At 56.8% G+C, this 14,328-nt stretch overlaps 2 protein-coding genes across 4 annotated transcripts in view; one reads left to right on the top strand and one right to left on the bottom strand.

The window, feature by feature from the left end:
• Window positions 1-2,074: 2,074 nt before the first annotated feature.
• On the top strand, window positions 2,075-2,483 carry BRD3OS (BRD3 opposite strand). The gene has a single exon (XM_086324189.1). It carries the CDS (start codon window positions 2,221-2,223, stop codon window positions 2,473-2,475), a length of 255 nt encoding a protein of 84 aa, XP_086180315.1. The 5' UTR covers window positions 2,075-2,220; the 3' UTR covers window positions 2,476-2,483.
• Window positions 2,484-3,013: 530 nt separating this feature from the next.
• Window positions 3,014-14,328, bottom strand: part of BRD3 (bromodomain containing 3) — a 38,262-nt gene continuing 26,947 nt past the window's right edge. For 2 of the 3 annotated variants that reach the window (XM_086324186.1, XM_086324187.1), the window contains exons 10-12: window positions 10,935-11,227; window positions 9,720-9,848; window positions 5,803-7,962 (exon numbers count right to left, since the gene is read on the bottom strand). In XM_086324186.1, coding sequence (XP_086180312.1) covers window positions 7,847-7,962; window positions 9,720-9,848; window positions 10,935-11,227 — 538 coding nt within the window. In that variant the 3' untranslated portion in view covers window positions 5,803-7,846. Of the gene's footprint in view, window positions 3,681-5,802; window positions 7,963-9,719; window positions 9,849-10,934; window positions 11,228-14,328 lie in introns of those variants that run through there. The other variant, XM_086324188.1, reaches the window with a different exon arrangement.

Genomic DNA, 14,328 nt, shown 5'->3' with positions numbered 1-14,328 from the left:
GTCTGGCCTGTGATCAGCTTCTGTATATGTTCTGTGTCCTTGCAAAGAACGTCAAGAACGTGGATCCTATGATGGCGGGCTCAGTGTTCGATGAACGTCCCTTCTGTCCACTTCCTTAGTTAGCATTGCCGCCACTGCCAAGTCACTTCAATCGTGTCCGACTCTTAGCGACCCCATGGACTGCAGCCTACCAGGCCCCTCCGTCCATGGGATTTTCCAGGCAAGAGTACTGGAGTGGCCAGAAACCATAAAACTCAGTAAGGAAAGTTCAGTAAGGAAAGGGGAAGATACGAAAGGAGCGTGTTACTGGAATACGATTTGGAGGCCGGGTGCGGAAGAATGGGGACCTGGCCCGGCTGGTTGACAGGGGTGAGTGGGAGCCCAGACTGAGAACAACATGTAATTATTACAAAATAACGGTATCGCTCACTAGGAGCAAGAATGCTAGGAGCGACAGCAACAGCAGTGGCAGAAGGACGCGAGTAAGTGTTCGTCACCCAGCCGTGCCCGACCCCATGGACTGCAGCCCACCAGGCTCTTCTGTCTATGAGATCTCCCAGGCAAGAATACGGGAGTGAGTTGCCATTTCCTTCTCCAGAGGATCTTCCCGACCCAGGGATTGAACCCAGGATTCCTGCACTGCAGGCATATTCTTTACCGACTGAGCTACAAGGGAAGCCCCAGAAGTACGCAAGCAGCCACACAAAGAGACAAGCAATATGATGCAAAGACCAGCAGGAACCGTGGGAGGTCAGGCTCCCGCTGCAGCCTCTGCTCGAGCAGGAAGCCCCGCCCCCGGCCCCGCCCCGCGGAGCCATCGATGGCTCCGGCTCGGCGCGCCGCCTGCCTGGCCTCAGGGCTCGGCTCGGCATGCCTGCGGCGCTGCCATGGAGACGCGGCCCCTCCGCCCGCTGGCACCGCCCTGCGCGTCCCCGAGGCCCCGCCGCGCGGGTGGCCGGGGCAGGACGACCCGGGGCGCGGGCCAGGTGACCGGGCGGGCCGCGGGCCGGGTCACAGGGGGCTGCGGGGCGCCTCCGGGCGAGTGGGCGCCCGGGACGCTGGGGAGGCGGTGGGGACGCGCCGTGGGCGGGGCGGCGGGGGCTCAGCGGGTCGCGAGGACGCGGCTGGTCGACGGGGGCGCGGGCCGCACGGAAGGGAGAACTGCGCGGCTGGGAGAGCCGGGCTGGGGCTACTGAGGATGCGCCCTGTTCGGGTTTCCCCTGACGTCATTTTTCCTTCGGGTTCAGGGCCCTCCCGGCTGCTCGGAGGAGAAAGGGGGCGCTGGGTGGGTACCAACGTGGGCAGGTTCCTTCTGCGCCCCGTCAGATTCTTAGAACTTATCTCTCAGCTCTCCCTGGACGTTAGCTCTCCAGCAAGGGGTTTCCCCAGCACCACCCCCGTAGTTCACAGAAGAACTAGGATGAGGCATCCTTCTGCCTCTTAAACCCAAGCTCACTGCGTCACCGGGGAGCAACCGAAATAGTGGGAGCATGGGGCTGGGTGGCTTGGCTTAAGGGCTCTGATCCCAAGAGTTAAGAAGGATCCCGTGCCCTAAGCCCTGCCAGGACCGCCGGCGTCCTTTCCTCTCCGTACACCTGACGGCAGGTTGGTTTCTTTGTAGCTTCACCTTGCGGAGGAGCTGAAGGCTAGCCAGAAGGAAGCCCTGCACAAAAAGCTGGTTCCACACCCCTGGCAGGGACCGCACCGCCTCTGTGCTGCTGAAAGCTGACCCAGGCACAGATCAGGAGGGCAGTTCTCAGGGCAGCTGCTGTCAGTTTCGGCCTAGTGCACAATGCCTTCTCATGCAGGACAGCGGACGTGTGCCTTCAGAGGCAGTGGTCTGAGGCACGGCGTCAGACTCGCAGTGGGCACCTGACAAGTCCTGCCTGCGGTGAGAGCCTCGTCCCTGTCATCGGCACAGCTGACACAGAGCACACAGCCGTCACGGGGACACGCTGCGGCCGGGGCCCCGCCGACCTGCCTGCCGACTCACGCGTGGCTCTTGGCTGTCTTCAGAATGCTTGGAGACGCCTCTCCAGTTTCCTCGCCAAGAGCCCTCATAAAGGGTGTTGCCTGCAAATGGCCTGAGTTCCTCGTTACCATTAAGTTAAAGAAGGAATCCTCACGCCCAGCTGCTGCAAAGCTCATTCATTAGTGCATTTAGTGCAGAGCAGGTGGCTGCTGTGCAGGAGCCCAGGAGCAGGGAGGTTCTGGCCAGTGATGAGTGGCCGCGTCCCGCTGGCAGAGAAAGCTCTGTCTGAAAGCTACGCCCGGCTCCGGTACCGGGACACCTCCCTGCTCATCTGGCAACAGCAGCAGCAGAAGCTGGCATCCGCTCTGCCCGGGACGTACCTAAGCAGGAGCCGAAGCATGTGGTACTCACAGTACGGGAACGAGGCCATCCTCGTCCGGGACAGAAACAAGCTGGACGTCTCGCGGGACACGGGGCAGTCCAAGTTTTGTTCTATAATGTAATTCTGGGGTGAAAATCTGAGCCCAGGCACCAGGCCGCCTTGCTGATCCCTAGCCCTCACTGGGAGATTCTGACAGGGAATGTGAAGGCTGAGCTGTGATAGAAGAGCCCCCAAACCCCAGAGGTGGCACCCCGCCCACTCACAGTCGGGGTGATGGGTGGACTTCTGGACCCCGTCCTGACCCTGCAGGCGCTGCAAGCACAGCCTAGGCCCAGCTATGCTGTCCTGGTCACGCTTCCAAGTAAGTCACGCGAGAGAGATACCCCAGGTACACACAACCTTTTCACATTCTTACAGGTTCTCTCTAGTAGTCCCTCCTGCCTGGTGAAGAATGGGTCAAATATTTAAAAAAAAAAAAAAAAAGTGAATTGGCGTCATGTAGGATCGGAAATCCATCAGCGGGACCACAGTGGTTTTACCCTGAACAGGTCGTTGGCAGCAGCATTTCAGCAGGAGCTCTGTGGCACTTGAGTTTGAGTTGTTACCAAAGCGATCGTCGCCCGCGATGCACTGTGACGGTGTCTGCACTAGCTCCCTGATGCTGGGGGCTGTGGGCAAGGCATCCTTTTACTTAGGGAGGGGAAGCCCCCAATTATGAAGTTACACGTCAGCTGCTAAGTGACCTCAGGTTTAATCACAGAGCTGAAACAGGCAGGCTCTCAGCCGACAGCAGCTCGGCCTCTGCTCCGGGCTGCAGCCCCCGGCCACCTGCAGTGTTTGATGTGTGTTGGCCCCCCGTGTGGGCAGGTTTATGAGTCAGTTTAAGGGATTTGCTGTAATTAAAGTCTGTGTAGCAAGGTGAATGCAGACGTGTCTTGCCGAAGCTGAATTTTCTTTTTAAATAAATCTCCTTCAGGAGGCTCCTTCCTTCCTCACTCCAAATTTCGATCTGTTTGTTCATAATATCCTGCCTTGGCTTCCAGGGTTTTTGTTAAAACACTAACGCCGAACAACTGCTAAGAACCGCAGGGCAGGCAGCGCTCTGCGGAGCCCGTGGGCGGGCAGAGACCGTCCTGCTGGCATGCACACAGTGCACCCAGGGCTTCCGTGTGCGCGGCTCCTCGTGCAGGCGTGCAAGCTCGTCAGCAGACAGCATCCAGACGGGAAGGCCGGGTCAGACTGCATTCCCCGACGGTCACACGTCCAGCCAGAGGCCTGGTTCTCGCTGATAGAGCCTCGGCTTTCTTGCCGCCTCTGGCCGGGAGCCTGGAAGACAGAGTTCCTTTAAGTGGCTCCCGGAGATGAAGAGGAAGCCCGTCTCCTGTAGAGTCGGGCCTGAGCAGTAAAGGCTCGCCCGTCCAGGCGCCGGGACACTGGAATCGCCTAGGAGAGAGGCCTCTCTGTAGTCCTCCGACTTAAGTCCAGCTCAGGAAGGAAGCAAAGTTCTGACTTAGCTGGAATGCCTGTGCCTCTCCCTAGACTGACCGAGGAATGGGCCATGGCTGGTCAGCTGCAGTCACAGAGGTGGTGGCAAAGACAGGAGAGCAGGCACCGAGCTGCTTGGTGAGCAGCTGGCCTGCGCACCTGGCCTTCCCCGCTGGGGCTGGGACACTGAGGTAGATGTGCTCAGTCCCTGACCTTGGGGAACTCAGGCTGGGTGACATGTGCCAAGGGAACACGGGAGGGTGGCCTTGGGCCTGGACAGCACCCCACTGCAAGGCCTGGCTCCAACAGTCACGATTTGAAAACAGTGTCAGAACCCGCACTTGTCTCGACACCTCCTTGATCTGTTGCTGCCGGGTTCCAGGCCGCCTGGAAGAAACCTCAGCGTGTACACTGCCCGATGCAGTTTCTCGGAAACATCCTCGGGCCAGCGGACGAGCACTGGACGCCTGTGGTCTCAGGAAGCACCTTAGTGTAGACGGAGGGCCCAGTGGGAGCGCCAGATAACCAGGCCGGGGGGTGGGGTGGGGTGCCTGCAGGTCAGCCACGGGAGCAGCCACTGTGCAGCCACTGGCCTGAAAAGGCATCACACAGGGCTCCCGAGGTCCTGGGGCCTCCCCAACCCGGGCTGAGGACCACAGCCACTGGGCCGGCTGAGACCCCTTTGGGACGCTCCGGGCATTCCCACCAGGAACTACATGATGTTAAAACGAAGGCCCCCTCCCCCATCACACACCAGCCAGGGGAGCGCTGGGAGCCCAGAAAGCAGAGACGGTGCCTCTTTTTTTTTTCTCCTTTTATTATGAAAACAAAACAAATGCCCCAGGAGAAGGGTCCATGATCACCAGAAACAGTACTTTCTACCACTTCTATTCTGTCGTGATGAGGCCAGCACTGCAGTAGACAAGCTAAAACTACTTACATCGGACTCATTTTCAGTAACTGACATTTACAGGAATATACTAGAAACGGCACTAAAAAGTTTAAGAAAAGTTACGGTAAACTTGCATGCACATCATACAGAAAAGTAACATTTTAAATATAAAAAAAGGAAAACTTCCTGGAAGTGTTATGCCAGTATCAGGGAACAGCGCTACGCTGGATGTAACGAAGCCTTTATTGTGGGCGGTGTTCCCCCCCACCCCCCACCAAAACTGTAGAAGATGTGAATGTTGCAAAAGAACAAAAAGCAAACAAAAAAGAAAACGCATCTTAACAGTCTGTAAGCAAGATGAGTGAGCAAGGGTTTCTGGAATTCAGTTCACGGCCAAAGCCACCCCCTCGGCCCCCAGGGGTCGGGGAGACTGTTTGAAAGCCACAATTTCGAGTCCTGCATGGGTGCGACCCACTGAACACGGTTCCTAACCCTCTACGGGCTGCCCTCTAGTTCTAGGAAAACTAGAACAATTTCACTTGCCCAACACAAAAGAAATGAAAACAGCAAACACCCATAGGCTGACGTCAGGGGGTGGAGGGAGTCCCCCCAAAACTCTGAAATCAGTTTTGAGTCTGGACAGAAAGCCTAAGGGAAAAAAAAAAACCACTGACCTACATGGCTCAGCTCTCCGGCAGCATCAGAGCCAGCAGATCTTTCAGAGGAAAGGAGGGGAGGCGGCTGAGAACCCCTCTCACACCTGGAAACCAGCGGATAGGAACTGCTCCCACTGCGCCCAGCACTGGGGCCCCCTGTCCCCTGCTGAGCGGCTGGCAAGGGCGACCCTCCCCACTGGCAGCTGGAGGGCACCCCCGGCAGCTCCCAGCACCTCCAGCCCCCTGGCTCGGGTCTGTCTGTCACCCAGACCTGTGCCTCTTGCCTGTCGCCCATGAGATCCTGCTTCAAGACCTTCCAGCGTGCACTAAGTCCTTAAAGTCAGTTTTTACTCCATTAAAGATCTGTTTAGAAAACACCTTTGAAAAACAGGGCAGCTTTAAAAAAAATGGCAAGTTTAAAATCCATTTATATTTTTATTACAATGAAAAGTCGAATGAACTGGCTCAACACTCACCAAAGGTCAGAATCAGCGGCGGTCAGAAAAATGGCAACCCCCCAAGCACGTTTCATCAGAGTTCTACCCCATCAGAGGGCTCGTCAGCCATCAAGGTTGGTGGCATCCAAGTGGATGTTAGGGATTTTTAGAACCACCACCTGTTAGGACGCCAGCAGCTGGTGCCCTGATCTATCCAGAAGGGCTGTCGGGAAGAACGCGACCTCAGACAAGCGGCTGGGCCGCCCCCAGCCCCACCCCCAGCCCCTGCCTCGGTGAGGTCCCGTCATTTCTGTGCTAACTGAGAAGCCCCCATGCAGTCTTGAGGGAGGGAGCCCTCCTGGGGCCAGAGGCTCCTCCAGCCCGGGCCATGCCGTTGCCGGCTGGCAGCCGGGAGACGCGGTGGGGCAGCAGGGGCCACCCCCTCCCTGGAGGTGGGGGTGAGGGATGCCCCACTGGGGGCCATGAACCCCTGGCCAGAGCCACGCGGCTCAGAGCTAGGCAGGCGGTGTGGTGGGTACCCCACGCTCAGGGGGCAGCCTCTGGAGAAAACAAAACCGAAACATAACCTTCTGTTAAACTCTGTATATTATTATTACTTTTTTTTTTACAATAGAAAGGTAAAAATCAAGACTTAGATTTACTATACATTTCTTTTTCTCGCAGATTACAAAGTTTATATTATATAACTGGGGTTCCCTAAATCGAAGTCCTTTTTAAAACAGTCCTAAGAGAGATCGGAAGTGAATATAAAAGAGCTAAACAAAATTAAAAAAAAAAAAAAAATGAGAATGTGCTGCAGCCGGAAGTTGTCTATTACCTGTGAGTCTCCAGATTTCACACACACACACACGCACACGCACGCACACACACGAGAAAGAACGAGAACAGAAACCCCGCAGCCCCGAGACGAGCACGCAGACGAGGTTCAGCACCGCGCGGGGCAGGAGGCGGTAGCACCTGGGCGAGCGGCCCGCGCCCCGCGGGGTCTGGGCTCCCCTCACACCACGGAAAAGGCCTGCATCTCTGCTCCTCTCTTTCTTATTTTTTTTAAATGCATTTCTTTTGCGGTTTTGTTTTTCTTTCTTTTTTTTTTTTAAAAAAAAGACCAATGATGTTAATAAATAAAATATTCATATATACACGAGACTGGGGCGACGGTTCCGGAGTGCGTGGCAGCGGCTGGGCTGGGGACACGCGTGGGGCTGGCCTTTCGTAGAAAATTGCTGAACCTTACAAAAAGAGTCTCCTTTTTTTTTTTTTAAATCTTTTCTCTGTTTTTTTTTCAAAGTTGAGGTAAAAGTTTCAGTGTTTGGGAACCCTCGCGCTGCCGACGCAGCCACCGTGTTCCTCCCGGGAGATCAGAAAGACGGCTCCTCTGCACGCCCCCTCGCCGGCTCCCCACCAGCAGAAGCTCCGGCTGGGGACCGCAGGGACCCCTCCCGGCGGGGGCCCAGCCCTGGCCCTCACTCACGGCAGGGGTGGGCTTGGCTGTCCGCAGCCCCTGCAGAAAGAGCTGCCCTCGACGTAAGGGTCAGGGCCCAGGGCCCCCGGAGACGGAGACAAACCCCTGTCGGCAAAGCCAACAGCCTTCGCGTGCGGCACCACGTCCGAGACACTTCCTCGGGAGACGTTCTCGCTGGGGCTACAGACCAGGTCGGGCGTAAGGAAAGGGGCTCTGCAAGCACCTTCAGACCACACCTCACACGTTTCCTACGGTTACCAGGTTAGCGTCTGAAGCCGGCATCTCCAAGGGGCTTGAGTTCAGTTACAGAGGAAAGACCTTATGCCGATTCACAGCTTCTCAAAGTCTAATGGACACACACAGAAAGATCCTGGTTGACCTATTAAAGCCAGAACTGGAAGATACCATAACACTGAAGTGAAAGGAGAGCCTGCACGCCATGGAACGAAAGGAGTATATTAACCGCCGGGGGGAAGGCCGCGGCATCCCCGCGGCGGCGGCGGCCACCGGCTGCGTCCCAAGCCGCACGCGTCCAGGGCTCACTCGGAGTCGCTGCTGTCGGAGCTGGATCCGCTCGTGCTGCTGCTGCCGGACTCGGAGGAGCTGCTGCTGCTGAGCCGCGAGGGCCCCCCGGACGCGGTGGAGCCCGACTTCTCTGGGGGAGACGCACAGGTGAGCGGCGCGCACCCCCGCACCGGCCCGCCGCCCCACCGTCCCCGCGGCCTTTCCTGCAGCCCCTGTGCTGGCTCCACATCCCCCCCAACCCAGATCCTGACCTGGTCACCTGAAAAATGTTAACAGATCTACTGATGCGAGTCAACGCACTGGTGAGGCTGCGAGGAGTCTGTCTGGTGCCTGTACATGTCCCTGGCACAGGGCTCCCAGGTCCCCCAAGACCTCCTGAGTGGGGCCCTTTAGATCACACCTGAGTTTATGCTAACGAGTGACTGGGGTGGGACCCCCTGAGAGCCTCGGCCCTGGCTGGTCACCAGGAAGACCACATGACTGGAGGGCGGGAACTCTTCAGCTCGCCCCGCCGCCCCACCCTGCCAGCCCCCCAGCTGGCCACCACCTCTGAGGGGAGGGAACTGCCATTCACTTCTTCCCAGGCCAAGTGCATTCGGCTTTGCTGGTCTCTGAGCTGGTTCTGCTCTCGCTTCTGACACCAGCTGTGTGAGTTCCTTTCACACCAGTTCTCCAGGCTCCAACACGAGCTGGGCGTCTGTTCCCTCCAAGGGGAGACAGCTGGAGGAGACTGAGCTCCAGAGAAACCCCCTACGCAGAGGGCTTCCAGGTGCTGGGAGGGGCGCCCGGCCCCTGACCTGAGCCCCAGCCCTGTGCCTCCCGCCCACCTGGCTGTCCCCAAGCCGCAGCCTTTATGACAAACCACCATGTGATTCAGACTCAGGACTCCCGAGTTCTGTGAGCCACTCCAGCGAGTGTGCACACCTGAGCAGAGGGTCGTGGGGGTTCCCGATTCACAGCCCGGCAGTCAGAGGCACGGGAGAGGCAGGGAACTTGCACCTGGCGTCTGAGCCCTCACCCTGCAGGCTCTGCACCATCCCCGAGGAGACAGTGCACTGACTGAACGGCTGGATGCCCAGCTCGTGTTGGAGCCTGGAGAACTGGTGTGAGAGGAACTCACACAGCTGGTGTCAGAAGTGAGCACAGAACCAGCTCGGAGGCCAGCAAAGCCAAAACCACTTGGGCCTGGGAAGGAGTGAGCGCCGCCAACCGAGAGGCACTGACGGGCTGTGGGGGCGGGCTGGCCCCGGGCAGGCGGCTCTGAGCCGTAACCACGTGCCCACCTGCCCTGCCCTCTCCGGGGCTGATCCAAGGGAACTCAGCCATCGGTGGCAGGGGGAGGGCCCCAAGGCCCACCCTGGCACCAGGAAAGCAGGGCCAGGCAAGGCTGTGGCAGCCGGCTGCTACATGGCCAAGACTGAGCCTAGAATCTGACCACCACCTGGGTAGGAAAAAAGGCACGTGCCCTTTCTTACAGGCTCCAGAGAAAGGAGACAAGGAGTCGAAGCACCTGCTCACCGAAACTGAGACCCCAAAGTCCACAGAGCACGCGGTCGGGGCTGGCAGTCAGCCCCTCTCCCCGCCTATGGTGCTGGCTAACTTGCTGGGCACTAGTGTCCTTCTCCCGGGGCGACCAGGAAGCTCACTGCTGGGGCCAGAACCCTCCGAAGCTGCAGGGTGGGCCCCAGTCCCTCCCACGTCACGGAGTCCGGCCCCCCACGGACCACGGCTGGGCCAAAACGCCGCTCCCAGGAGCTCTGCAGAGTGGCGCCTTCCCACGTGCCTGCTGCCTGCTCAGCCTCGGAGCCCCAGCTGCAGGTAAGGAGACCAGGGTTCCGGGGGCCGCAGCCCTCTCCCCCGCCCCGAGCAGCACGGGGGCGGCCCTACCTCTCTTGGCTGGCTTCTTGCTGTTGCTCAGCTGCCCGCTGACATCCTGCAGCCGCCTCTCCAGCTCCTTCTTCTTCTCCTGAGCCAGCTCCTCCTTCGACTTGGCCGCCTGCTTCTTCCCGCTCGTGGCTGTGGGAGAGCAGGGCGCTGTGGCTGCGGGCAGGGCAGGCGGATGCCCAGCCCCCCAAGGCGGTGCCCCTGCCCACCCGGATGGAGCCCCTGCCACGGGCAAAGCCCCGGAACTGTCACAGAACTCCTGAGGTGGGACTGACCACCCCCTGCTGCAGGCGGGGGTGACTTGAAGCCCGGACCCTCCTCCAACTCCTGGTTTTCCTTCACTGTGGCCGAGGCTCTCCCAAGGCTCCACGCGGGAGCCCTGCCCACCGCCTGGCACACCTGCGCCAGCACCACTGAGTCCACAGGCCACTGACCGAGGGCCAAATGTGCCAGGGCCGCAGAGGGCAACAAGATGCTCCATCCAGAAGGCTGCCCCCCACAAAGCAAGTGAGGGGCCAGCGGCCCGAGGGGGCCACACACAGGAACAGTACACCCTGAGTGTCCTCAGGGCTGCCAAGGGGCTGCCTGGGGCTTGCCCTTCCTCTCACTGACCCAGGCAGCGGCTCATTCCAATCCAGTGAATCCTGAGCCAGTGCAGTTGTCTACCCTGGGAGTCCTCTGGACCCTCAACCCCAGGCAAAGGGAACCGGTCTGCTCAGGCAGGGAACCATTGACAGGTGACCTGCAGTCAGGCCCTAAATGGAGGGCCTTAGCCAGCATCTGCGTGAACGTGGCTGGAGCCGACCCCCGGGGCCCTGCCTGCACCGGTGAAGGCCAGGGCATATAAGCGCCGCCCAGCTGCCCAGGGGCTGGGGGCTAATTCGGGGGTCTCGCCTGCTTTAGTGAAGGCCGGGGCATACAAGAGCCGCCCAGCTGCCCAGGAACAGGGGGAAGAAGGGCTCTGGCTGGGGAGTGGCTGGCAGCCCGTCTCAGCTAAGCCCCCCATCCCGAGGTGAGCAGACAGACGCTGTACCCTTGCATCCTGGGGGCGTGAGACGGAAGACAGGGGAGGAATCTGGAGCCCGCGACCCACTGCCTGCCCCCCCACCACTCTTGGGGCTGCCTGGCTTTCTGCTCCGGGGAGCGGCAGACAGACGGGAGCGAGCGGCAGACAGACGGGAGCGGGCGGCAGGAACACTCTCTGCCCCGGCAACTTACAGAACGGCTTCCTTTGCTTTTTCTGTAAACAAGACTTGACGTATCTCTCCAGCTCCCGCAGCGTGGTGGGCTTCAGGGTCTCGAAGTCAATCTCGATCTCGTCGGGGTTGGAGTCCCGCAGCGAGGGCTCCCGCGACTGGATGATGTGCACCACGCGGCCCAGCTTCTCCCCAGGGAGCCGGTTGATGTCCAGGCTCAGCTGCCGCTTCTCATCATAGCTCATGGGCAGCCCCTCCTCCTCCTCCTCCGAGTCGTAGGAGGCCGATGCCTGCTTGCCGCCCTTCTTCGGCTGTCTGAGGCAGAAGGCAAGGGGCGTCACGGCGCAGCATCCCAGCCCCCACACTCCACCGAACTCCACCCCTGAGACCCTGACCCTCACCCATTAGCCCTTGTCCTTTTCAGGACCAGGCTGTCTTTCCAAGCAGCAGCCCCAGTGGCACCCAGGCAGAGGAGCCGGGCCACTGCCCAGGACGCACCTGCATCTCCAGGGACACGGAGACCCTGCTTCAGAGCTCAGAGGCCCCACCAGCTCAGGAGGCCTTGGACAGGAGACAGCCACAGCATGCAGCCCGCCTCGACACCCCACAGGCATCTCAAGCGCAACAGGTCAAACTCCGTATTCAAATACCCCAAGAAGGCAGGGATGGAACAGAGGGGTAAACAGAAGGGACTCACAGAAAACAACGTGACGGTGAGCAGAAGCCCTGGACGGCCAATTAGGCAGAGACGTCACTATGCCGACAAAGGCCCGGCTAGTCAAAGCTATGGTTTTTCCAGTAGTCGTGTATGGATGTGAGAGTTGGACCATAAAGAAAGCTGAGTGCCAAAGAATTGATGATTTCAAGCCGTGGTGCTGGAAGAGACTCTTGAGAGTCCCCTGGACTCCAAGGAGATCAAACCAGTCAGTCATAAAGGAAATCAACCCTGAATATTCACTGGAGGGACTGATGCTGAAGCTGCAATACTTTGGCCACCTGATGTGAAGAGCTGACTTATGAGAAAAGACCCTGATGCTGGGAAAGATTGAGGGCAGGAGGAGAAGGGGACAACAGAGGATGAGATGGTTGGATGGCATCATTGATTCAATGGACATGAATTTGAGTAAGCTCCGGGAGTTGGTGATGGACAGGGAGGGCTGGCATGCTGCAGTCCATGGGGTCGCAAAGAGTCGGACACAACTGAGCAAGTGAACAACAGATGGAAATCCAATTATATCAACAATTACATTAAATACAAATGATCTAAACACACCAATTAAAAGGAAGAGATGGTCAGACTGGGTAAGAACCAAGACCCAACTTTTAGGCTGTCTACACAAATCCTTCTTTAAAATAAAAGAGGTAGGTTAAAAGTAAAAAGATAGGGGGGAAGTATCCCATGTATATACTATCAATCCAAAGAAAACTCCAGTAGCTATAACAACTTCAGACAAAGTACACTTCGGAAAAGGAATACTATTGGGAAAAAGATACTGCGTAACGATAAAATGTCAGCTGGCCAAGACGGCAGCACAGTTCAACATGCCTGTTCATCTGAAACCAAGCTTCAAAATATATAAACAAAAGCTGACAGAAATAAAGGGAGATAGGAAAATACGCAATTCTACTTAGAGAATTCAACGATCTTCTGTCGGTAAGCAACAGAACCAATCAGCAAGAATACAGACGATCCCAACACCACTGTCAACTAACTTAACTTAAATTTTTTTTTACATATACACGTATCTATACTCTTCACATTCTGTTCCCGTTTAGGTCATTACAGAACACCGAGCAGAGTTTCCTGTGTTACACTGTAACACAGTCAGTCAGTCTGTTAGCTGCTCACTTTCTCCCCAGTTTGCTCTGCATCACTCATCTTTCTGGGCACGCTGGGTCTCTGCTGCTGCGTGTGGCTGAGTGGGCTTCTGTGATGGCTTCTCTTGTTGCGGAGCTTGGGCTGGAGGGTGTGTGGGCTTCGTAGTCACGGCACAGGGGCTTAGCTGCGCCACGGCACGTGGGGGGTTCCCGGATCAGGGCTGAACCCGTGTCCCCTGCACTGGCAGGCGAGTTCTTTGCCACTGAACCACCGAGGAAGCCCAGTTATCTGAACGGTGTGCGCACGTCAGTTCCAAGCCCCCAGCCTAGCCCTCCCTTCCACCTGTCCCCTCCCCGCCAACCCTAAACTCATTCTCCAAGTCCATGAGTCTGTTCCTGTTTCCTAAGTCAGTCATTTGTGTCCCCCCTTTTTTTTTTAAGATTTTTAAATCTTCTAACTGACACTCACACAGCACTCCACCCAACAGAGGAGAGCACACATTCTTTTCAAGTGTACACGGAACGCTGACCGAGACAGACCACATTCTGGGCCGTAAAATAGATCTTAACAAAAGTTTCAAAATGCTGAAAGCATGCAAAGCATGTTCTCTGACCCTGGAAACCAGTAACTGAAAAATATCTTGAAAAGTCTCCAGATATCTGTAGGTCAAACATACTTTTAAATACCCATGGTCAAAAAGGGAACCTGGAGAGAATTAAAAAATGTTTTGAACTTGAATGAAATCACAACAAATCACGTCTGTGGGGAACATACAGCCAAAGCAGTGAGTTGAGACATAAACTTAAAGCATGAGATGCTTATACTGGAAGAGAAGGCCTGAAGCTTCAGCGGTTGAGACTGTGCCTCCACTGCGGGGGGTGCATGTTGGAGCTCTGGTCAGGGAATTAAGATCCCGCGTGGCTCAGGGCCAAAAAACAGAACAAAGAAAAAGAAGGAAAAAAATCAATCATCTAAGCTTCTGTTTTCAAGCTAGAAAAAGAAAAGCAAATTAAGTCCATACCAAGCAAAGGGAAATGATAAAAGTAAGACCAAGATGAAAGAAAAAGAAAATAGAAAAGTCAACGAAGTCAGACACTGGTTCTTTGAACAACCAACAAAACTGATCAAATTCTCCAGATTCACCAAGAAACAGACACGAATTACCAATACAAGGAATGAAAAAACAAAGAACACATTGCTACAAACCCTACAGACTTTAAAGGTAAGGCGACGTCTCAAACAAACCTACCGTGATGAAAAAACACAGACTCAAACCAATAACCCGACTTCCTGAATCTATCAAAAGGACTGAATTCACCCTTAAAAACCTTCCCACAGTGAAACTCCAGGTCTAGATGGATTCATGGTGAACTGTATCACACACTTAAGAATCCCAGTTCTGGGGGCTTCCCCCGTGGCTCCGTGGTAAAGAATCCACGTGCCCATGCAGGAGACACGGGTTCGATCCCTGGTCGGGGAAGACCCCACGGGCCACGGAGCAACTAAGTCCACAGGCCACAAGTACTGGGCCCGTGCTCCGGAGCCCGGGAGACACCAGCACTGCAGCTGCGCACCGCAGAGCCTGTGCTCTGCAACG

Source organism: Bos grunniens, chromosome 11, assembly GCF_055505025.1.
Source record: "Bos grunniens cultivar Pamir isolate PY7600 chromosome 11, Bosgru_T2T1.0, whole genome shotgun sequence".
In the NCBI taxonomy this organism is placed as follows: Eukaryota; Metazoa; Chordata; class Mammalia; order Artiodactyla; family Bovidae; genus Bos; species Bos grunniens.
The sequence above is the reverse complement of the archived record's forward strand: the minus strand, read 5'-3'. Positions and strand labels throughout refer to the sequence as shown.

What these genes read in the sequence shown, in the direction of transcription:
- BRD3OS (XM_086324189.1), top strand. Translation starts at nt 2,221, where the DNA reads ATGAGTGGCCGCGTCCCGCTGGCAGAGAAAGCTCTGTCTGAAAGCTAC.